Here is a 25978-nt window from a genome sequence, read left to right as displayed (position 1 = left end):
CTCTGATGTTAGAGGCCGCCATGCAAGGTGCCAACCGCACATAAGGTTCAGTATTCCCGGAGCTGGAATTTGAACCAGTGACCTTCTGATCACTAGAAGACCTACTCTACCCACTGAGCTACAGCCGCCCCTCCATGTTTTTTTTTTTTAATTGAAAAAAATAATGGCAATTTTTTTTTTCTATTCGGGGACCTCCCTCCTCCCAACGCACTCTGTACGTACACATAGATAAACATCACTGTACTTTTTTTGTTCCAAAATGTATAAGTACAAGTGTAAACTTTTGATATACACTGAGGTGCATGTAATGCCACCCACTGGTTTAGCTCTCTTCGATATGATGATGTCCATTCAGACGCAGCCAGAGAAGGGTTTGGCACTCTTACAGTTGTTGTTGGTGATATCTTTCTCTCAAGCTCAGGAGTCAGTGTGCAGGCGGAGAGGGGATCCAGAGAACCCGCTGCTTTCTAAGGATGGGGACATTATGTTGGGGGGATTCTTCACTTTCCATAGAAGGTGGAAAGCCAAACAGGATACCTATATGCAAAAACCAAAGCCACTGCAATGTACCAGGTAAATTAGAATGAAAAATATGATGAACATTTCAAATACATATCAGAAAAGATTAACAAAAAAGTTTTAAAATGAGATATATTCCCTATGTGTAAACAATCTTTCAAAATATTTCATATTATTATTTACTGTGTTGTTGTTTCATAGTTCACATGGTTGCATTTGCAACTCTTTACAACTGTCTGCATCCAGCTTGAATTTCAGAGGGTTCCAGTATGCCCAGGCTATGCTCTTTGCCATAGAGGAGATTAATAACAGCACAGACATACTGCCTGGCATCTCTCTGGGCTACAAGTTATATGATAATTGTGCCTACATTGCCAGGGGTGTGAGGGTTGCACTGGCCTCTGTTACCAGAGATGAAGTGGCATTTGCATCCTCTGACACAACATGTACCCAAGTGCAGGCTAATATGGTGGGAACAGCTTCTTCTACGGGCATGGCGATATCTACTGTTCTTGGATCCTTTCACATACCACTGGTGTGTAAGATTGAATTAAATATATAAAAAATCTGATTATTATTCTGACATCTCCCAGCCAGTCCAAGAAAAGAGGAAGTCATAAAAAATCATATTCAGCAATGTGAATGTTTTATCATCTGGGGATATCATTTATTCTGTCTTTTAGATTGGCCATATTGCTACTTGTGCTTGTCTCAGTGATAAAACCAAGTACCCATCATTCCTTAGAACAATACCCAGTGATGACTACCAGAGCAGAGCCCTTGCCCAGTTGGTCAAGTACTTCGGTTGGACTTGGGTTGGAGCTATTAGAACAAATGATGATTATGGTAATAATGGCATGGCCACATTCATAGAAACTGCCCAGCAGCTGGGTATCTGTCTGGAGTACTCTGTTTCTGTCTTTCGAACAGATCCACCCGAGAAAATACAACAGATAGTTGACATTATCAAGGCTTCCACTTCAAAGGTGATTGTCACTTTCCTCCTCACCGCAGATTTATTTGTGATGATACAGGAATTGTCTCACCACAACTTGACTGGGTACCAGTGGGTGGGTACTGAGAGCTGGATCTTTGATTTCCAAACTGCAGCCATGGATAGGCATCATATTCTGGATGGTGCCATAGGCCTATTCATCCCCAGTGCACATGTCAGTGGCATGAGAGAGTTCATTTTGGATGTGAAGCCCCTAAATTCATCAAGTAATGAATTGTTTACAGAGTTTTGGGAGAAATTATTTAGCTGTAAGTTCAAGCAATTAAATTCATCAGTAGAAAATCAGAGGGAATGTACTGGACATGAAGATGTGACTGAAGTGCAAAACACATATACTGATATGACACTCATGCCTCTCTTTTACAATGTTTATAAAGGAGTGTATGCTATGGCCCATGCACTTCATAATATTCTAAGCTGTAATGAAAGATGTAACAACAAGGTGCAGCTAGATCCATTCACGGTGAGTTGAACACCAAAGACTGATGTTGTTATATTGAAAAAATGTTGCAGTCACTTATGTTGCTGAGACATTTGTCTGATATTGATCTACATTGATGTATATCTTCTTAGTTTTTACAGCACATAAGAAAAATTCGGTTCACAACAAAGGAAGGAGATGAGGTTTACTTTGATGAGAATGGAGACCCAGCAGCAAAGTATGAAATTATTAACTGGCAGCCAAGAGAAAATGGTATGGTGGACTTTGTCAGAGTCGGTCTTTATGATGCGTCTTTACCTGCAGAGAAACAGCTGACTCTGCAAAATAAGTCTTTAATTTGGGCACAGAACTCACTACAAGTAAGATACCATGCGATCAATCAATGATTGATCTTTGCAAAATCAGAACATTGTCAAAGTGTCATTGTCTATTTGTCTGCTAGGTGCCTTCGTCAATTTGCAGTGAGAAATGTCCACCAGGAACTCGCAAGGTCCTGCAGAAAGGAAAGCCTGTCTGCTGCTTTGACTGCTTAAGATGTGCTGAGGGAGAAATAAGTAACGTCACAGGTGTAGTAATATTTAATGCAAGATCAAACATCAATGTATAAACTGTCATTTGCACGTGCCTATTTTAAGCAAAATAAAAAAACATACCTTCAGAAGTAGGTATAGATCAAGATAAATGTGCTCAGAAAATACTGATACATAAGCCTTTAATCAGCATCTTGAATTCATGCAGTCTCGGAAATGCCCATCAATGTTAAAACTCCAGTGTGATTCTAACACAAAGGTATTTTAAGTGACTCAACCTTCATTGTTTTTTATACATATGAGTGATCATTAAAAAGATTGCAACAGTCTGCTTTTTTCAGCCTGGCAGCAGTGTATTATTTGCTACAACCTATATGACTCATAAACCCAGACATTTTTAATCAATAACATAATTATAAAAGTAATAATATGTTGCTACTATTTAAAATCTGTCTGCACTAAACAATGGAAAGAATACAATTGTCAGCATATTCCTATTACAAAAAGGTTCACAGTATGTTCCCTCCACCTCAGCATGAAGATAGTTTTAATGTGATCTGATGAGGTTGTGACATACTCTTAAACTGTGAAAAATGTACAGACTTTGACAGTGTTTTTTTGTTATTTTTTGAAAACCACAATATTATCATAAAATAACATTTAAGAATATTTTTATTTTCTATGTAGCCTTTACCCTCTTGACTTAATATATATATATATAGAGAGAGATAGAGAGAGATATGTATTTATTGTTTCATTCATTGTTTCATATATATATATATATATATATATATATATATATATATATATATATATATATATATATATGTATATATATATATATACCAATATATATATATATATATGGGAATCCTGAACCTGATGTGCGGTTGGCACCTTGCATGATGGCCTCTACTATCAGTGAGGGCCCTGCGATGAGCTTATCATAATTGTAAGTTATTAGATTAACAATGTTCATGACTTTTACATTTGAGATAAGATTTGTAAATGACCATTTTCATGGTAAAGAAGTTTTTTCTTTATTTTTTTCTTTGGTTTTTACGTTGTCTATGAATTATCAAAATATCATGAATTTACAGGTTTCTGTTGATGTCTAACTAGCAAAACGTCCTTAATTGAAGCCAGATCTTTACAAATAGAGAATTTTTTGAGATTATTCAGTTTTTATTATTCATGATCTCAGCTCAGCATTAGCAAGTTGCTCATTTTATTCCATTGGATCACCTACCAAGTGGGTTGGCAATAGACATACTGCTATAGAGAAAGAACTCTTCTTCCTACCTGAGGTATCAAAAGGGCTCTCTCTCTGGCCTCCAGTTGTTCTGTGCATACATGCTTCCACTGGGAAATAACATGAACAAACATAAAATTCAGTGTGCATATTACTTGAAAAGGTATGTTCCATTTAACACCAGTATGGTGGGCAATTTTTTCACATATCATTTTGTCAGTCAGAAGTAGGGCGCTGCATGTCTCAAAACCTTCTTGAATTAAATAAAAACACATCTGAAATCATTCTTTTTGGCACTCTGCTTCTCTGTTATTTTTTTTAGATTCTATCATGTGTGTTGGATGCCACCCCGACTTCTGGTCAAATGAGAGAAGAGATGCCTGTGTACAGAAGGAGGCAGAGTTCCTCTCATATGAAGAGATTATGGGAGCACTGCTCACTGCAGCATCTCTCTTTGGAACATGCATGACTACTTTTGTGGCCTTCATTTTCTTCAGATACAGACAAACTCCTGTTGTCAGAGCCAACAACTCTGAGCTGAGCTTCCTGCTGCTCTTCTCCTTGAATCTCTGTTTCCTGTGTTCTCTGACCTTCATCGGCCGGCCCTCTGAGTGGGCCTGCATGCTGCGACACACAGCATTTGGCATCACCTTTGTCCTCTGTATCTCTTGTGTTCTTGGAAAAACAATAGTGGTGTTAATGGCCTTCAGGGCCACACTCCCAGGTAGTGATGTGATGAAATGGTTTGGGCCTGCACAGCAGAAACTCAGTGTCCTGGGTTTCACTCTTATACAAGTTATCATATGTATCCTCTGGTTAACAATTTCTCCTCCTTTTCCGTTTAAGAATTTTAAAATATTCAAGGACAAAATCATCTTAGAGTGTGCTCTAGGCTCAGCTGTAGGCTTTTGGGCTGTACTTGGGTATATAGGTCTTCTGGCCATGTTATGTTTCATACTTGCTTTTCTGGCTCGGAAACTGCCTGATAATTTTAATGAAGCCAAATTTATCACCTTTAGCATGCTGATATTCTGTGCAGTATGGATCACTTTTATCCCAGCGTATGTCAGCTCTCCTGGCAAGTTCAGTGTTGCTGTGGAGATATTTGCTATTCTGGCTTCAAGTTTTGGACTGCTCATTTGTATTTTTACTCCAAAATGTTATATTATTTTACTGAAACCAGAGAAGAATACAAAAAAGAACATGATGGGGAAGGGAGGACCAAAATCATCCTGACAACTTGATAAGGTGGCAAAGGCATTTTCTGTTCTCACACACAATAATTTGCTAACCAGACTGTCGAATAGACATCTACCTTTATTTCACTGAGGACATGAATTGTAATGCTGTCGATTTTTCCAATGTACATAATTTACTTACCATAGCATATTGAAATAACACAATACAACACACTTCATATATTACACATCAAAACATTATTCAACAAGACATCAAATGCAAGGCATCACATAAAAAATTCCAAAGTATATTAATAAGATGCTGTTTTATCCCTACTACCAAATTATAACACAGACACCACACTTAATGCTACCAACATGGACCTACGATCTCTTAATTACAGAACACAGGCTGTAATTCGCTGAACAGTTTTCTTGCAATGTCACTAATCAACCTTGACAAAAGTCTAATAAGGCACTAACAAGGTTGTAAACAGCAACACATTACCCTGTAATCACATGAGCTACTGTTTGTAACATTGAGCACAAATAAATGTACCATCCTCTGAGCTATGTTCTTTGTCTGACTATTGGCAATATGGCACTTTATTTGTCAAATTACAGTCTGCGTTGTTTAATTAAGCCATTGTAGGTTCATGTTGGTAGCATTAAGTGTGGTGTCTATGGCATTATTTGGTACTAAGGGTAGGGTCTGTTGAATATATTCTATATTTGATATGGCATTGCATTTGATTTTTTATTGCATATGCATATGATAATCAACTATTCAGTTTCATATTAGAACAACATTTGTTATAGTAGTCTAAGTATATACATTATAGGTCTGATAATGAAATGTAAGTGGTTCCACTACAATGTGATTTAAGTGTATGGTTAATAACTTTCTTTGTTGCCTGTTATTTCTATTTTTTGTCCAATTTGATATACAATTTGGCTTCTTACTAATGACTAGTGTCATTTCTGATTTTTGCCTAATTTGCTACAAATTATGGTTAATTATGTATTTTTAGTTTACTCTACTACTTTACTCTTTTTTACTGTCTAGTTAAGACCATATTATTTATATTTCTTCTGTCTAATTTGACATAAAGTACATCTTATTACTGTACTTTAAAATATATTGCGAGCCATATAACTTATAAGTACAGAACCCATCCATTGTCTGTAACCGCTTCATCCCTTTTATGGGGTCGCAGGGGTTTGTGCTTGAGCCAATCCCAGCTTTCTCTTGGTGAGGACAGGCACTCCATGAACAAGTCACCAGCTGATCGCAGGGCTCCCCTGCCACATCAGGAGCAATTTTGGGTTCAGTAACTTGCTCAAAAACACTTCGACATGCAGCTCAGCTAAACCCAGAGCTGGGATTTGAACCAGCAACCTTCCAATCATTAGCTGACCTGCTCTACCTGCTGAGCTACAGCTGCCCCTGTATACAACCCATATGCAGAATTTCCTTACTGATTCCACAACTATTAATCATGTCTGTTATAATTCTGATTAGAAAATAAAATCTTAATTTTGCACAAACAAAAACATTTTCAGTTTGCTCTCCAATGTGCTGCAGAGCTGATTGGTACAGCCATAAGAGCAGTGCAAAGCTATGTCTTTGTTGAGACTGCTCCTCTTGGTTCTGCTAAAGTGTTACTCTGACTGCTGACTGCAAGGCTCAGCACAACTAGCTGAAATTAATAGTTTAATGTTGTACAGGGAACAATTTCGTATCTATACAAAACATATGAGACTTTTTCTTCTTACAATTCCAAAATTACAAAAATGAAAATGAATTGCTAATAACTACGTGTTGTACAAGGGGTTTATTGTGTATTTTGTATTGTATGTGAGTTATTAAAATACAAGTATTATTATTAATACTATCTTGCCTCACTATTGCTGCCATCAACCTTCACAGGCTATACTCAGCAACAAATGTAAAACTTACAGTGTGTACCTGCCCATCACCACATGTCAGACAGACGAAATTCACAGCTGAAGAGTTAATGGAGATTAAAACAGAGCTCAAAGTGGAGTTGATTTTGAAGTGGCATTCATCAGGTGGACGCACACGTGACTTTAATCAATGCTCATCCTTCTCTGTCTGCTTTAAGAGAAAAATGCCACACATATTCATACACGTCATTGTGATGACATAATAGCCATGTTAACTTAACAATGTGATAACATTGTGTGCCAGTCTGGTTGCACTGCGCCCAAATGGCCCCAAATGAAGTTAAACAAACCAAGTAAAGCTGAAGTAGGCAATTCTAGAGAAAGATAGTCATTACCAAGTCTCACTGCCAGGTCATCAAACACTGATGCTTTTGGGCCAGCTGGCCAGGCCAATGACATGGCCACCCCAAAGCATCACTATGTAGGAGACACTACTTTGATAAAAAGGGATGATTAATTACTGGTAAAAGAGCACAGACAACGACATACGGTTAAATATGTTTATTTACTAAATAAATGCAGAATAAAGGATGTGAAATAATGATTCAAATATGTGACAACATTAACAGATATTGTGAAATAAAATGAGGACAAGATGAATTCTAAACGATGGTGGGTTTTAGTGTAAGTAACCGATAATTTATCACTACGAATTAATGTTTATTCAATCGAGGCGATATGGCGAGGGCTTTGAATTTGTGAAATATAGATCTATATATATTCGAAGCTTCCACAAACACCAACTCTGATCTCATTCGAGTGTGACTCTTGTCGTGTGAAATGTTTCAGCCTACTTGGTTTGAAGAAGAGTGGGGTCCCGGACTCCGGACTGTCTGGAGCAGCTTCGTCTTGGTGCAGGGAGGCGGCGGCGGTTTCAGAGCCGCTGTAGAGCGATGCCGTCTTGGTTCACCTGAGGACAGCTCCTGGCCCAGCAGTGTTCTTGCTTGAGTGCGCTGGAGGCGGCCCGGGTACGATCGGATGCTATTTCTTCTCTAGGCTGTGGATTTCTTCACGGCTTCTTGAGCAGTTAACTGCACCGACTTTATAATAATCACGAGTTCTGGTCAGAGTCTCTTTCTTGAGCTGATTATTGCTGAGATCCGAACATATATCGACTAGGTTTCATGTATAAAAATAACGGGGAAAGAAACGCTGGCCTGGCGAGTCCGTCTTAGTTACTTAATACAAAAACAAAAATAGCTTCTTCTGGCTTACTGAGTTGCAATACTTGGCGATATAAAGGAGTACAAAAAGGATTAATCTCGTTCTTGCTTCGGTTTCGAAATGAAGTTATTTTCAAAATAACGGCGTGTTGCTTAGTAAGAGTTCTGGAAGCAATACAAATCTCTGGAGAAAAAGTCCGGAGCCGCAAACAAAGCAAAGTACGGAGATTATGTTTTGAAATATATAAGTTTAAACGCGTCGTAGAAAAGATTAAACAGGGAGGGGTTACGAAAAAGAGGAGAAGAGAGCGAGCAACGTGAAGTCTGCTCTTTTTACACTTACGCTGAAGGCAGGATTGAGGGTGGACTGGCACGTCACTTCCTCCGGTGACATCACAGCTCATATTACAGCTCATATTGCGAACTTATTGCTTATTGAAATATAATAACGGTTTAACGTTTTAAGATCACGATCGACTTATTCACCTAAATCCACCATGGTCTTTACATCAACCTTTGTTACATAAACATGAAAAGGACATGACAGGAATTGCCTAATAAAGTAAAAGGGAAGTCATTGGTTATAACAAGACACACACACACAATTGCACACGATTTTAGCAGCACTGATGGCTTAAAAACATTTCGAAAAAGGTTAGCTCAACTTTTGGTACAAGAATATACATTGGAGGTAGTTGACCATATTTATAAGTACAAATATAAAGTCCGTCCGTTTCAGAAACTCTCCTCTTAACTATACCCGGACTTACCACTAGGTGGAGCTGTGGCTCCATCACACTTTCAGAGATTAAATCTGAAATTACTAACTGTAGTTTCCTTAAGCTCAGAAAACAGGGGGAAAAAGTATGTTTGGGTTCTCATCCAGCTGATTAAGAATAATTTGTACTGCAAAAGATGAGATTACATTTAAGTACCCTTTTAGCATTAAGACACAAATTAAGTTCTTCCTTTCTCCTGCTGGGAATGTAGAGACACTCTGGCTGGGTTGAGTGTCATAACTCACACGTTGTGGCACTTTGATGGCTCATGCCAGATGTGGAGGATATCTGTTGATGACAAGCCTGGTATAACAGATTGGGACCTTGTTTTTCCCAGTGACCACTGAGCACTGAATTATAAACAGTCCGTCAAAGTGAACAATATCCAGACGTTAAAGGAGACCTTTCTGAGTCTCAGATGTCCAGTGTCTTGTTAACATAGACCCTATATAAGTCAGGTAAGAGGGAACTTAAGGTGACAAATGGTCATCTTCCCACTTTCAGCGATAATCCTTTGGGGTCTGGCAACCCCCCTTTGTGAACTCAGCCAGCAGTCCCTTCTCGCGAAGAAATGTTTATTGCCCGGCACATGTTGTCGCTTCACTATCAGAGTGTGAATGGAGAGAGGGGGAGGGAGAGAGTCAGGCCATTAGGGTGTCAGAGAAAGTGGGTCAGAGGGAAATCTGTGTGGACCTGAAGATCGCATCTCCTGTGATATAAAGCTGTTTAAAAAGGACATGTTCCTACAACTATTTGACAACCTGGGAATGAGACTTAATAATGTACTATCTTCCTTAAGAATTGACTTGAGCTGTATTTTTTTAACAATAGTGTGCTTTTGTGCACATTGCAGTGCACTAACTAATGGAAAAAGTTTTTTCAGTTCGGGCACCTCCCTCCTCACAACCCACTCTCTTTATCAATGTTTTTGTGTTTGTTTTTTTTGTTTTTTTTCAAAAATGTATAAATACAAGTGTAAACTTTTGATTTACACTGAGGTGCATGTAATGCCACCCAATGGTTTAGCTCTGTTAGATGTGATGATGTCAACTCAGACACAGCCAGAGAAGGGATTGGCACTCTTACAGTTGTTATTGGTGATATATTTCTCTCAAGCTCAAGAGTCAGTGTGCAGGCGGAGAGGGGATCCAGAGAACGGCTGCTTTCTAAGGATGGGGACATTACGTTGGGGGGATTCTTCGCTTTTCATAGAAGGTGGAAAGCCTAACAGGACACCTACATTCAGAAACCAAAGCCACTGCAATGTACAAGGTAAATTAGACTGAAAAATATTATTTACATTTAAAATACCTAACAGCAAAGACTGACTAAATATGTTTTAAAATGAGATATATTCCCTATCTGTCAAATTATTTAATTGATTTATTTACTTTGTTGTTTCATAGTTCAACTTTGTTGAATTAGCAACTATTTGTAACTGTTTGCATCCAGTTTGAATTTCAGAGGGTTCCAGTATGCCCAGGCTATGCTCTTTGCCATAGAGGAGATTAATAACAGCACAGACATACTGCCTGGCATCATTCTGGGCTACAAGTTCTATGATGATTGTGGCTCCATTGCCAGAGGTGTGAGGGTTGCACTGGCCTCTGTTACTAGAGATGAAGTGGCATTTGCATCCTCTGACACAAATTGTACCCAAGTGCAGGCTAATATGGTGGGATTGTCTTCCTCTTCTGGCATGGCAATATCTGCTGTTCTCGGACCCTTTCATATACCACTGGTGGGTAAGATTTGCATAAATTAAATTGTCATGATCTGATTGTTATTCGCTATTTCTTCCAAACAGTGCAATAAAAGCGGAAGTCATAAAAATCATATTCAGCATTGTAAATATTTCATTATCTGGGGATATGATTTATTTTGTCCTTTAGATTGGCCATGTTGCAACTTGTGCTTGTCTCAGTGATAAAACCAAGTACCCATCATTCCTTAGAACAATACCCAGTGATGACTACCAGAGAAGAGCCCTGGCACAGTTGGTCAAATACTTTGGTTGGACTTGGGTTGGAGCTATTAGAACAAATGATGATTATGGTAATAATGGCATGGCCACATTCATAGAAACTGCCCAGCAGCTGGATATCTGTCTGGAGTACTCTGTCTCTTTTATTCAGGACTGATCCACCAGAGAAATTACAACAGATAGTTGACATTATCAAGGCTTCAACATCAAAGGTCATTGTCACTTTTCTCTTCCCTGGGGATTTATATTTGATAATACAGGAAATGTCTCACCACAACTTGACTGGGTATCAGTGGGTGGGCACTGAAGGCTGGATCTTTGATTTTCAAACTGCAGCCCTGGACAAGCACCACATTCTGGATGGTGCCATAGGCCTATTCATGTCAGTGGCATGAGAGAGTTTATTTTAGATGTGAAGCCTCTCAATTCATCAAGCAATTAATTGTTTACAGACTTTTGGGAGAAATTATTTAGCTTTAAGTTCAAACAATTAAAGTTATCGGAAGAAAGTCAGAGAGAATGTACTGGACATGAAGATGTGACTGAAGTGCAAAACACATATACTGATATGACACTCATGCCTCTCTTTTACAATGTGTATAAAGGAGTGTATGCTATGGCCCATGCACTTCATGATAATCTCAGGTGTAATGAAACATGTAACAAGAAGGTGCAGCTAGATCCTTTCACAGTGAGTTGAACACCAAATACTGATGTTTTAGTTTAAAAAAGATCTTGCAGTCATTCATGTTGCTGAGACATTTGTCTGATATTGATCTATATTGATGTATATATTCTTAAATTTTACAGCACATAAGAAAGATTCGGTTCACAACAAAGGAAGGAGATGAGGTTTACTTTGATGAGAATGGAGACCCAGCAGCAAAGTATTAAGTTATAAACTGGCAGCCAACTGAAAATGGTACTGTGGAGTTTGTCAGAGTCGGTCTTTATGATGCATCTTTACCTGCAGAGAAACAGCTGAATCTACAAAATAAGTCTTTAATTTGGGCCCAGAGCTCACTACAGGTAAGATACCATGTGACCACTGTAATTCAAATGGCAATTTTTTCGTTTTATGTTTTTAATCCATACGTGTTCAGCTTTTGTCGCTGTATTACAATTTCTGTGTTCGATACTTCAAATCATTGATTGATTCTTGCAAAATCAGTACCTTGTAGAAGTGTCACTGTTTACTTGTCCCTGTAGGTGCCTTTGTCAGTTTGCAGTGAGAAATGTCCCCCAGGAACTCGCAAGGTCCTGCAGAAAGGAAAGCCTGTCTGCTGCTTTGACTGTTTTAGATGTGCCAATGGAGAAATAAGTAACGTCACAGGTGTAGTAACATTGAACGCAAGATCAAACATCAATGTATAAATTGTCATGTTCATGTGACTATTTTAAACAAACGAGAAACAGTAAGTTAAAAAATCAATAGATCAAGATAAAACGTCCTCAGAAAATACTGATACATAAGCCTGAAATCAGCTACATTAATTAATGCAGTCTCGGAAATGCCTAGCAATTTTAATAAAATCACAATTTAATTGAAACACAAAGTATTCCTAAAAAACTTGACTTTCAAAGTGTGTATACGTATGAGAAAATCATTGAAAAGATTTCAGCAGCCAGATTTTTTCATCCCAGTCATTCTCAGGCCTCACATGCATTGAAAAGAGAGGGATTGCAGCATGGATTGTCAGCAGCAGTGTTTTATTTGGTACAATCAATATGACTCATAGCCCAGACATTTTTAATCGAAAACTTAATCATAAAAGTAATAATGTGTTGCTACTTTTCAAAATCTGTCTGCCCTAAACGTTGTAATGAAAACAATTGTAAGCATACTCCTATTACAAAAAGGCTCACAGTATGTTCCCTCCACCTCAGCATGCAGATAGTTTTCATCTGAACTGCTGAGGTTGTGACATACTCTGAAACTGTGAAAAATGTATTGACAGTGAGGGTGTTTTTTCCTTTTATGAAAATCACAATATTAACATTAATGAATAAAATGAAAAAAATGAAATAGAAAATGTATATATTTTTTCTAATTCATTAGTTGTTAGAAATCATTAATTATCTTTAGAAACTGTAGCCTTGACCCTCTTGACTTTTAAAATTGAGTCCCGTCTTGTAAATGTTTTTTTGTTTTTTTCCTTGTTTGTTCAACCACACTTGGTTTCTTCTATGAATTATCAAAATCTCATACATTTCAATCCTGTTTCTGTTGATGTCAGACTAGCAAAACTTCCCTCATTAAAGTTACAATATTTAACTTATAGAGGATTTGAAGATTGTTCAGTTGTTATCAATCTTGATCTCAGTTTAGCTTTAGCAAGTTGCTAATTCTATTCCATTGGATCACCTATCAAGTGGGTTGGCGATAGGGATGCTGCTGTAGAAAAAGAGCTCTTCTCTGACCTCTGGTATTCAACAAAGCTCTCGCCTTGACCAGCTGTTGTTCTGTGCATATGTGCTTCATGAACAATAAAATGTCCATAAACAAACATGAAATTCAGTGTGCAGAGAACATGAAAATGTAAGTTATATTAAAAACCAGTATGCAATTCTTTCAGTTCTCATTTTGTCGGTCAGAAGTTAAGTGCTGCATGTCTCAAAACCTTCTTGAGCTAAATGAAAACAAATCTGAAATCATTATTTTTGGACCTGTGCTTCAATGTAATTTTTTTTTTTTCAGATTCTATCACCTGTGTGCGATGCCACCCAGACTTCTGGTCAAATGAAAGAAGAGATGCCTGTGTAAAGAAGGAAGCAGGGTTTCTCTCATATGAAGAGATTATGGGAGCACTGCTCACTGCAGCTTCTCTCTTTGGAACATGCATGATTGCTGTTGCTGCATTCATTTTCTTCAGATACAGACAAACTCCCGTTGTCAGAGCCAACAACTCTGAGCTGAGCTTCCTGCTGCTCTTCTCCTTGACTCTGTGTTTCCTGTGTTCTCTGACCTTCATCGGCCGGCCCTCTGAGTGGTCCTGCATGCTGCGACACACAGCATTCGGCATCACCTTTGTCCTCTGTATCTCTTGTGTTCTGGGGAAATCAATAGTGGTGTTAATGGCCTTCAGGGCCACACTCCCAGGTAGTGATGTGATGAAATGGTTTGGGTCTGCACAGCAGAAACTCAGTGTCCTGGGTTTCTCTCTTATACAAGTTATCATATGTATCCTCTGGTTAACAATTTCTCCTCCTTTTCCCTTCAAGAATTTAAAAATATTCAAGGACAAAATCATCTTAGATTGTGCTCTGGGCTCAGCTGTAGGCTTTTGGGTTGTAGTTGGGTACATTGGACTTCTGGCCATGTTGTGTTTTATTCTTGCTTTTCTTGCTCAGAAACTGCCTGATAATTTCAATGAAGCCAAATTTATCACCTTTAGCCTGCTGATATTCTGTGCAGTATGGATCACTTTTATCCCAGCGTATGTCAGCTCTCCTGGGAAGTTCGGTGTTGCTGTGGAAATATTTGCAATTCTGGCTTCAAGTTTTGGACTGCTTACTTGTATCTTTACTCCAAAATGCTACATTATCTTACTGCAACCAGAGAAGAATACAAAAAAGAATATGATGGGGAAGGGAGCACCAAAATCAGCCTGACAACTTGATAAGGTGGCAAAGGCATTTTCTGTCCTCACACACAATAATTTGCTAACCAGACTGTCAAATAGACATCTACCTTTATTTCAATGAGGACATGAATTGTAATGCTATCAATTTTCCAATGCACATAATTTCCTTACCATAGCATATCGAAATAACAGAATACAACACACTTCATATATTAAACATCAAAAGATTGTTCAATAAGACATCAAATGCAATATCAGATATAAATTCCAAAACAAATTAACAACATGCTATTTTACCCCTACTACCAAATTGTGACAGACACCACACTTAATGCTACCACCATTGACCTACAATCTTTTAATTACACAGGCTGTAATTTGCTGAACAGTTTTCTTGCAATGTCACTAATAAACCTTGACGAAAGTTTCATAAGGTACTAACAAGTTTGTAAACAGCAACAAATTACCCTGTAATAACATGAACTATTGCATGTAACATGGAGCACAGATAAATGTACCATCCTCTGAGCTATGTTCTTTGTCTGACCATTGGCAATATGGTGCTATATTTGTCAAATTACAGTCTGCGTTGTCTAATTAAGCCATTGTAGGTCCATGTTGGTAGCATTAAGAGTGGTGTATATGGTATTATTTGGTAGTAAGTGTAGTGTCTGATGAATATATTTCGGATTTGATGTGGCATTGCATTTGATTTTTTATTGCATATGTATATGAGAATCACCTATTCGGTCTCGTATTACAACATAATTTGTTATAGTAGTCTAAGTATATACATTATAGGCCTAATCATGCAATATAAGGGGTTTCTCTACAATGTGATTCACATGTATGGTTAATAACTTACTTAGTTGCCTGTTATTTCTATGTTTTGTCCGATTTGATATCCAATTTGTCTTTTTACTCCTCACTAGTTAGTTAAGGCATAGCGTAACAGTTTTATTTGTATCTTTTTATTATTTGTATTATTGTTTATATTTTCTAATCACGTCCGTGTCATTTCAATTTTTTCCTAATTTGCCACAAATTGTGGCTAATTATATCTTTTTAGCTTACTTAGAGTATAACTATGTTTCTTTACTGTCTAGTTAGGACTATATTATTTATATATTTTTTTTCTAACTTGACATAAAATACAGCTTATTACATCTGATTAGTGTGCTTTAAAATATATTGCGACCCATATAACTTATAAGTGCAAATAAATATACAACCCTTATCCAGAATTCCTTACTGATTCCACAGCTATTAATGTTTATTGTAATTCTGGTCAGGAAATAAAATCGTAATTTTGTAAAGACAAAAACATTTTCAGTTTGCTCTCCAATGTGCTGCAGAGCTGATTGGTACGGCCGTTAGAGCAGTGAAAAGCTATGTCTTTGTTGAGACTGCTCCTCTTGGTTCTGCTGAAGTGTTATTCTGACTGCTGACTACAAGGCTCAGCACAACTAGCTCAACTGAATCTTTTCATTTGTACAAGGAATGATTTCTTATCCATACATAACATGAGACTTTTTGGTCTTACAACTCCAAAATGACAAAAATGAAAATTAATTACTAATAACTATGTGTTGTACAGGCTGTTTTATTGTGTATTGTATGTGAGTTATTAACATACAATTATTATTTTTAATACTATCTTGCCTCATTATTGCTGCCATCAGCCTTCACAGGCTATACTCAGCAACAAATCTAATGTGCTCCTGCCCATCACCACATGTCAGACAGACAAAATTCACAGCTGAAGAGTTAATGGAGATTAAAACAGAGCTAAAACTGGAGACGTTCATCAGGTGGACACAAATGTGACTCTTAATCAATGCTTATCCTCCTCTCTCTGCTTTAAGAGAAAAATGCCACACACACATTCACACACATGTCATTGTGATGACACAATGTTAACTTAACAATATGATAACATTGTGTGCAAGTCTGATTGTACTGCGCCCAAATGGCCCAGAAACATAGCCAATTACTAAGTCTCACTACCAGGTCATCAAACAATTATGCTTTAGGGCCAGCTGGCCAGACCAATGATATATAATGTACTATCTTCCTTTTTAACAATAATATGATTTTGCACATATTGCAGTGCACTAATAGCCTAATGGCAAAAAAAAAAAAAAAAAAAAACGATGTTCGGTTACCTCCCTCCTCACATCCCACTTGGTGAGTACACATAGATTAACATCACTGTCTTCATTTTTTCTTTTTTCTTTACTGTTTATTGAAGACCATATTATTTATATTTTCTTTGTTTAATTTGACATAAAGTACAGCTTATAACATCATATTAATGTAGTTTAAAATAAATTGCGACCACCATAATTTATAAGTACATTTGAATATAAAACCCTAATCCAGAAACTCATACTGATTCCACAACCATCACCACCATGTTTTTTTTTTTTTTCAAATTAAAAAAAAAAAATGGCAAAAAATATGTTTTTATTCGGGGACCTCCCTCCTCACAACCCACTCTGTACGCACACATGGATAAACATCACTGTTCCTTTTTTTATAAGTACAAGTGTAAACTTTTGATTCACACTGAGGTGCATGTGATGCCACCCAGTGGTTTAGCTCTGTTAGATGTGATGATGTCCACTCAGATGCAGCCAGAGAAGGGCTTGGCACTTTTACAGTTGTTGTTGGTGATTTCTCTCTCTCAAGCTCAGGAGTCAGTGTGCAGGCGGAGAGGAGATCCAGAGACCCCGCTGCTTTCTAAGGATGGGGACATTATGTTGGGGGGTTTCTTCACTTTCCACAGAAGTTGGAAAGCCAAACAGGATACCTACATTCAGAAACCAAAACAACTGCAATGTACCAGGTAAATAAGACTGGACAATGTTATTTTCATTTCAAATACCTAACAGCAACGACTGATTAAATACATTTTAAAATGACAGATATTCCCTATGTTTTAACAATCTGTCAAATGCTTGAATTTATTTATTCACTATGATGTTGTTTCATTGTTCAACTTGGTTGCATTTGCAATGCTTTAAAACTGTTTGCATCCAGTTTGAATTTCAGAGGGTTCCAGTATGCCCAGGCTATGCTCTTTGCATTAGAGGAGATTAATAACAGCACAGACCTACTGCCTGGCATCATTCTGGGCTACAAGTTCTATGATGATTGTACCTCCATTGCCAGAGGTGTGAGGGTTGCACTGGCCTCTGTTACTAGAGATGAAGTGGCATTTGCATCGTCTGACACAACATGTACCCAAGTTCAGGCTAATATTGTGGGAACAAGTTCCTCTCCTGGCATGGCAATATCTACTCTTCTCGGACCTTTTCATATACCACTGGTGGGTAAGATTTGCATACATTAAATTGTCATGATCTGATTATTATTAGTTATTTCTTCCAAACAGTCAAATAAAAGTGGAAGTCATCCAAATCATATTCAGCATTGTAAATGTTTTATCATCTTGGGATATTGATTATTTGTCTTTTAGATCGGCCATGTTGCAACTTGTGCTTGCCTCAGTGATAAAACCAAGTACCCATCATTCCTCAGAACAATACCCAGTGACTACTACCAGAGCAGAGCCCTGGCACAGTTGGTCAAGTACTTTGGTTGGACTTGGGTTGGTGGTATTAGAACAAATGATGATTACGGTAATAATGGCATGGCCACATTCATAGAAACTGCCCAGCAGCTGGGTATCTGTCTGGAGTACTCTGCCTCTTTCATTCGAACAGATCAACCAGAGAAATTACAGCAGATAGTTGACATTATCAAGGCTTCCACTTCAAAGGTGATTGTCACTTTCCTCTCCCCCATGGATTTATATGTGATAATACAGGAATTGTCTTACCACAACTTGACTGGGTATCAGTGGGTGGGTACTGAGAGCTGGATATTTGATTCCCAAACTACAGCCCGGGATAAGCATCATATTCTGGATGGTGCTATAGGCCTATTCATCCCCAATGCACATGTCAGTGGCATGAGAGAGTTCATTTTGGATGTGAAGCCCCTCAATTCATCAAGTAATGAATTGTTTACAGAGTTTTGGGAAAAATTATTTAGCTGTAAATTCATGCAATTAAATTCATCAGTAGAAAATCAGAGAGAATGTACTGGACATGAAGATGTGACTGAAGTGAAAAACACATATACTGATATGACACTCATGCCTCTCTTTTACAATGTCTATAAAGGAGTGTATGCTATGGCCCATGCACTTCATAATATCCTCAGCTGTAACAAAACATGTAACAACAAGGTGCAGCTAGATCATTTTATGGTGAGTTGAACACCTAAGACTGATTTTTCAATATAGATTTCTTTTTCTTTTTACAGTTATTCATATTGCTAAGACATTTGTCAGATATTGATTTACATTGATCTTCTTAGATTTTACAGCACATAAGAAAGATTCGGTTCACAACAAAAGAAGGAGATGAGGTTTACTTTGATGAGAATGGAGACCCGGCTGCAAAGTATGAAATTATCAACTGGCAGCCTACAGAAAATGGTACTGTGGAGTTTGTCAGAGTCGGCCTTTATGATGCATCTTTACCTGCAGAGAAACAGCTGACTCTGCAAAATAAGTCTTTAATTTGGGCCAAGAACTCACTACAGGTAAGATACCATGTGAAAACTGTATTTGCAAATGGTAATTTTTTAGTTTTTAATGCATATGTTTTCAGTTGTTGTCGCTGTATTACAATGTTTGAGTCCAATGCTTCAAATTATTGATTGATTCTTTCAAAATCAGTATCTTGTCAAAGTGTCATTGTCTACTTGTCCCTGTAGGTGCCTTTGTCAGTTTGCAGTGAGAAATGTCCCCCAGGAACTCGCAAGGTCCTGCAGAAAGGAAAGCCTGTCTGCTGCTATGACTGTTTAAGATGTGCCGATGGAGAAATAAGCAACGCCACAGGTGTAGTAATATTTGATGCAAGATCAAACATCAACATTTAAATTGTCATGTTCATGACTATTTTAAGCAAAACCAAAAACAATATGTAAAAAAAAAATAGATCAAGACAAAATGTCCTAAAAAAATACTGATACATAAGCATGAAATCAGCTACCTTAATTGCTGCAGCATAAAGAAAACAATTGTCAGCATAATTGTTGTGACATATTCTGAAACTGTGAAAAAAATGCATTGACAGTGTTTTTTTTTTTTCTCCTTTTTTGAAAACCACAATATAAACATAACATAAAATAAATTAAAATAAATTAAATTGTCAATTGACATTTTTAATAATTAACTCAATTATTAAGTGATAATGTGTTGCTTCTATTCAAAATCTAGCCTCGCTGAGTCTCTGTTTTAACTTGTGTCAAAAGTGCGGTCCACAAACTATATACCAGTTTTTAAATGAAATAAAAGTAAAACCAGACTTATAATAAATAATTTACGCCATGCTTTTTCCTGAATATTGTTGTTACGTTTGGTGCGTTTTTAGTGCAAGAAGAAACAGTAAAAACTAGCTATTCAAAGGAAAGTGCTTGCAAACAGAAAGTGCTTGCAAGGCAACAAAAAACATGGCTACCCCCTTTCCTTTTGGTGTAAAAATGCACCACATCAACCAATCAAAAAACGATATGTAAACGCATGGCATTTGGTTGCTGAGAAGAGGGGAAAGTTGTGGGAGTGACAGAGGCGAAAGAGAGACAGCATAAGTGATACGGTTTTGAGACTTAATAGATTTGTGACATTTAGTGTGTTTGCAGTGTATATTTAGTGTGTAGTATAATATGTTTAGTGTTTAGTGTAGTCGTTTTTTTGTTTTATGTGTCAAGACAATAAGGAGACTACTGAATGTGGAGCAGACAGTGCAGCTCTTCTTTGTGCTGGGAGCAGAGGGAAACCTGAGCCTGAGGCATTGCCTGCATTTTCTTGTAAATAGATGTATATAATTTGGTAAATTTCAATAAACTCATATACACATTCAGAAAATAACAATTTATATTTGCAATCTCAGTTATGAAAATGGTTCGTTAAACATGCGTGTGTTTGTCACAGTAAAAAATCTATCTTTTTCCTACTCGGATTTTATGTTTTTTGTGTGGTTTAAGGTCAAATATGTCAATACTGTATGTCAAAATGAAAAAATAACTATGAAGTCACACATGTGAGGTTGTGCTGAAAGAAATGACACCAAATAAGGCAAGGTAAACAGTTTTTAAGGTGAAATATAAAGATAAAATCAAAAGTAGTTAGAACGCAAACTTGGTTTCTTCTATTAAGGATCGAAACTTCTGTCGGTATTGTCATTCAGAGGTGAAGTTCTGCATGTCTCAAAACCTTCTTGATTAAAAGAAATCTGAAATCATTATTTTAGTCCTCTGATTCAATATAATTTTTTTCAGATTCCGTCACCTGTGTGCGATGTGACCCTGAGTTCTGGTCAAATGAGAGAAGAGATGCCTGTGTAAAGAAGGAGGCAGAGTTTCTCTCATATGAAGAGATTATGGGAGCACTGCTCACTGCAGCCTCTCTCTTTGGAACATGCATGACTGCTGTTGTAGCATTCATTTTCTTCAGATACAGACAGACTCCTGTTTGTCAGGGCCAACAACTCTGAGCTGAGCTTCCTGCTGCTCTTCTCCTTGACTCTGTGTTTCCTGTGTTCTCTGACCTTCATCGGCCGGCCCTCTGAGTGGTCCTGCATGCTGCGACACACAGCATTCGGCATCACCTTTGTCCTCTGTATCTCTTGTGTTCTGGGGAAAACAATAGTGGTGTTAATGGCCTTCAGGGCCACACTCCCAGGTAGTGATGTGATGAAATGGTTTGGGCCTGCACAGCAGAAACTCAGTGTCCTGGGTTTCACTCTTGTACAAGTTATCATATGCATCCTCTGGTTAACAATTTCTCCTCCTTTTCCCTTTGAGAATTTTAAAATATTCAAGGATAAAATCATCTTAGAGTGTGCTCTGGGCTCAGCTGTAGGCTTTTGGGGCTGTACTTGGGTACATAGGACTTCTGGCTATGTTGTGTTTTATTCTTGCTTTTCTGGCTCGGAAACTGCCGGATAATTTCAATGAAGCAAAATTTATCACCTTTAGCATGCTGATATTCTGTGCAGTATGGATCACTTTATCCCAGCATATGTCAGCTCTCCTGGGAAGTTCAGCGTAGCTGTGGAGATATTTGCTATTCTGGCTTCAAGTTTTGGACTGCTCATTTGTATTTTTATTCCAAAATGTTATATTATCTTACTGAAACCAGAGAAGAATACAAAAAAGAATATGATGGGGAAGGGAGCACCAAAATCATGCTGAATAATGTGTTATTTTGTCTTTGAGAGAGAGAGAGAGAGAGAGAGAGAGAGAGAGAGAGAGAGAGAGAGAAATGGGACAACTATAAATATTATTCTATTTTGCATGTGTTTCAGAGCACATGGAAATTTTGGTACTACAGGTGATGATATGTGGTTCTCTTTAGAGCACATGTAGAGAACACCAGCAGATAACATGTTCATGGTCTTTCCCATGTGAAATTTATGGGATTACATGTGAAAGCCATATTAAACCCATGTAAAACATTTAACCCTCTAACATGACAGCTTGCAGTCCAAGCTCTCATCCGTGTTTAACTGGAGAAAACCTTTTAGAGGAAATTTTAGAAAAACATGTTTTGTATAAACCCACACGTCTTTCTGTCTGCAAGATTTTACATGAGTTTCACATAAAGTAGACAGGTTTACATGGGATTCAAAAGGGTTTTACATGGGTATTAAGTCCCCATGAAATGGATGGTGGAGTGCTATTTGCATATTTCCTGTAAAAATGGAGTGGAGTGATTTGTCAGGGAAGATGTGGCAAACCTGTACCACCTGGCTCACCTGCATTTAAGATGACTGCAGACCATGTTCTATTTCTCTCTCCTTCACCAAGCCAGACCTCATGGAAAGTCCAGCTTTCCATATGTATAATATTCACATTCTTACTTTTACAAACACCATATGACACACTCAACAATCCACTCTTCAGACTAATGATACTCATTACAGATGTGCACATGTTGTGAATTTGTAGTTGGGCCAAATTAAAGCACTTCAAAGTGATGTTTGTGTCCCTCTAATAGCCTATCAAGGTAAAGTTTCTTCTTTTGTTACAGGACAGAGCCAACTTGTAACACCATCTAACAGCAGCTACACTCTGTAAAACCACCTCCCTACTGAATTTTCTGTTGTCAAACTGGCTACAGTTAGTCTCAGAGTTTGTGTTTGGTACCGTTAGCTGCTGTAAGTGTTTTTTTTAGCAGCAAGTACCAGCCAACTACATCAGCAAACTCTGTACATCACTGATGGCTCAGGCAGACCAGCCAGAGGACATTGGAGTAAAAACCAGAAAACATTTAATCCATATAGTATGATCCAGTGTCACCAAAGTCAGTGAATAAAGTCGAAATGTGTGTTATTATACAGTAATCAGTGAGGCCTGATTGATGACTTTTTGATATATTTAACATGCAAAATATCACAATAATCCAATGGGTTTCACATAGTGATCCCAATGGGTTTCACATGTGATCCCAATGAGTTTCACATGTGATCCCTGGGTTGCACATGTAATCCCATAGGTTTCACTTGGAAATTCCAGTAGGATTCTGTGACGGAGCAGCTCACGTGCTTATGCACCACATGTGCACACACACACCCACACCTGCCACATGGCTCTCTGACCCGTTTACGTCAGAGTTAAAAACATCCCATAATTAATCCATTCCATTACCATCCAACTGTTTAGTACCGTGATCAAGGGTGCATACTTGTTTGTCCAGCTTTGCTGGATACATACAGACTCACACAATCAGTACACACTCACAATTGGATGAAATGCTTTACATTCACCTTGTCCTCGGCCATGCAGGCAAAAACGGGGGGGAAAACCATTTCCACCCTTAAAAAGAGCGGGACGTGCATCTCCAGGGACCATTAATAAAAATGTTTTATTATTTTCATGGTGATCGTGTGGCCAAATCATTTGTTTTGTTAATGGGGAAATGTTTAGATAACAAGGTAAATTTAATGTGTAAAACCACCACTCACGTTTAAAACCGCCTGTAGATGTTTCCTCCGCCAGTTAATATCATTATTCTATTAAATTCTGTAAAAGTGGATATGCCCAGGGGAGGGTTTTTTTGGTTTAAAAGAGGGCCATTTTGGCTTGGTAGAGTCAGTCTTGCAATGGTGTTTACAGGGAGGGTGAAGTCTGAGACAGAGAGGTTTAACTGTATTGCTCAACTTTTTTTTTGTTTCTTTGAAGTCATTGGGATTACTAGCAGAATTCAATTTTCACCTTTTTTTTTTGTTTTGTGGGGTTAAAGTAGAACCCCGCATACCATTGAAATGCATGTTTCCCACTTGGGAAACTTAACTACTCTACATATAATCCTCCTGGATCAGGTTTTGATTAAAACATTGTCAATAACATTGGTGCTTTTTTTCCTTCATTGTATTTTCAATGTCCTTTAGTTACAAGCCCAAATACACCACAATAGCATAACAGACTACACTGAGTTAAACATTTGCCAGTGATGTTTGGTAGATTACAAACACATTCTAGTTGGGCATTATCCTAAACGACATTTCAATTGTATTTGCTGAACAGCAGTCACACATTCTCTTGAATGTATCGTTAAACAATTACAGTGCCTTAGCTGCACCAATAAATGTTAGCAAAAAGACAGTAATTTAGTAGGGGGGCTAATTCAAAATGACACATGAACAGCTAGCCAAGCCATCACACGAGCAAACTTGAAAAAAGATGAATGCATGTTAGCAAAGCTCAACACACTAATCGAGTCTTCCCTTGATGCATGGTACAGTTACATAAGTTCACAACATGTTCAAGGGTTGACTTTGCCTCCAAATTTCCCATACTTCAATCCAATTAGACATATGTGGTTTGTGCTGGAAAAACAAGACTTGATCCTTGAAGGCCAGTCCTCTCAATTCATAGGACTTAAAGGATCAGCGGGCAAACGTCTTGATGCCATTTAATATACATAAATTGCCAGTGATGACAGGCACCTCCTTCTAAAACTCATTAGTAAATGTGATAGTTACATTTAACAAATTGGCATTATCTTTACTATTTCAGGTTTTAGTTATTGTGTACTGCAGTTCTATGTGTGCAAAAGTAAAATGTTATGAATGGTTCTCAATCTTGCACTGGTATGCTGAATTGCTATCAAAAGGAAGAAGAACAAAATGTGACCAGAGGAGAGGAGGAGAGAATACTTTATAGTGGCAAGACATTTTAATAGATACATTTTAAAATGATTTACTCCCTAATTTAACTCCATGCCTACAGCCTTGGCTTGCTGTGGTAAGATGCTCGAACATTAATTGGCTGCATGATTGCTACATTGCGTTGTTCTTTCTAAAGCCTGTTGCAGTGCGGTCAAAGAACATAAATAAAAGACATTTTAAAGGGATTAGTTCGGGTTTTTTGAAGTGGGGTCATATAAAGTACATATCTATAGTCAGATCTGTTTCCTACCGTAATCACCGATCAGCGCAGCCTCAGTTTGGAGAAGTAGAGAGCCACTCCAGCCCAGAGGCTCAGCTCTGTACTGCAGTGAACGGGTTCAGCAAAAAAGCTAAATTAACCACCTAAAACAAGGCTCACGTAAAATTTTTTACACCAGTTCAAGTGTACGTTGTATAGGTAAAATTCACACCGCTTTACATCACTGTCAGACCGCGCTTTCTTTTGGCACTACATTTTCTCAACCACAGAACCTTCGTATCCCTACGCATTAGCGTAACTGGGCAACAGCTGATCTGCGAGCGGCGGCTGGACGAGAGGTTTACTTTCATTAAAAATGAAACTTAACTCTCCATATCCTTCCGTATTAGCTCATGCGTAGGGATACGGGGGTTCTGTGGTTGAGAAAATGTAGTGCCAAAAGAAAGCGCGGTCTGACAGTGATGTAAAGCGGTGTGAATTTTACCTATCCAACGTACACTTGACCTGATATAGATTTTTTTAGGTGAGCCTTGTTTTAGGTGGTTAATTTCGCTTTTTTGCTGAACCCCGTTCACTGCAGTACAAAGCTGAGCATCTGGGCTGGAGCGGCTCTCTACTTCTCCAAACTGAGGCTGCGCTGATCGGTGATTACGGTAGGAAACAGATTGACTATAGATATGTACTTTATATGACCCCACTTCAAAAACCCGAACTATCCCTTTAAAATGTCTTTTATTTATGTTCTTTGACCGCACTGCAACAGGCTTTAGAAAGAACAACGCAATGTAGCAATCATGCAGCCAATTAATGTTCGAGCATCTTTACACAGCAAGCCAAGGCTGTAGGCATGGAGTTAAATTAGGGAGTAAATCATTTTAAAATGTATCTATTAAAATGTCTTGCCACTATAACGTATTCTCTCCTCCTCTCCTCTGGTCACATTTTGTTCTTCTTCCTTTTGATAGCAATTCAGCATACCAGTGCAAGATGAGAACCATTCATAACATTTTACTTTTGCACACATAGAACTGCAGTACACAATAACTAAAACTGAAATAGTAAAGATAATGCCAATTTGTTAAATGTAACTATCACAT

The 25978-nt window shown here is 37.9% G+C and overlaps 1 protein-coding gene and 2 pseudogenes across 1 annotated transcript; all 3 read left to right on the top strand.

The window, feature by feature from the left end:
* Positions 1-379: 379 nt before the first annotated feature.
* Positions 380-4994, top strand: LOC115572238 (extracellular calcium-sensing receptor-like). Its single transcript, XM_030402113.1, has 6 exons — positions 380-573; positions 766-1054; positions 1203-1997; positions 2108-2335; positions 2419-2542; positions 4081-4994. Exons 1-6 carry the CDS (start codon positions 485-487, stop codon positions 4992-4994), a joined length of 2439 nt encoding a protein of 812 aa, XP_030257973.1. The 5' UTR covers positions 380-484.
* Positions 4995-10332: 5338 nt separating this feature from the next.
* On the top strand, positions 10333-14442 carry LOC115572235 (extracellular calcium-sensing receptor-like; annotated as a pseudogene).
* Positions 14443-17144: 2702 nt separating this feature from the next.
* On the top strand, positions 17145-21683 carry LOC115572226 (extracellular calcium-sensing receptor-like; annotated as a pseudogene).
* The last annotated feature ends 4295 nt before the right edge of the window (positions 21684-25978 follow it).

Source organism: Sparus aurata, chromosome 2 (assembly GCF_900880675.1).
Source record: "Sparus aurata chromosome 2, fSpaAur1.1, whole genome shotgun sequence".
Classification (NCBI taxonomy): domain Eukaryota; kingdom Metazoa; phylum Chordata; class Actinopteri; order Spariformes; family Sparidae; genus Sparus; species Sparus aurata.
Note: the sequence above shows the minus strand (reverse complement) of the source record. Positions and strands in the feature narration are given on the sequence as shown.

Coding starts and splice junctions, on each gene's coding strand:
- LOC115572238 (XM_030402113.1), top strand. CDS start 485: ATGTTGGGGGGATTCTTCACTTTCCATAGAAGGTGGAAAGCCAAACAG. Junction 1,998..2,107: donor TGCAGCTAGATCCATTCACG/GTGAGTTGAACA, acceptor ATATCTTCTTAG/TTTTTACAGCACATAAGAAA. Junction 2,336..2,418: donor GGGCACAGAACTCACTACAA/GTAAGATACCAT, acceptor TTTGTCTGCTAG/GTGCCTTCGTCAATTTGCAG.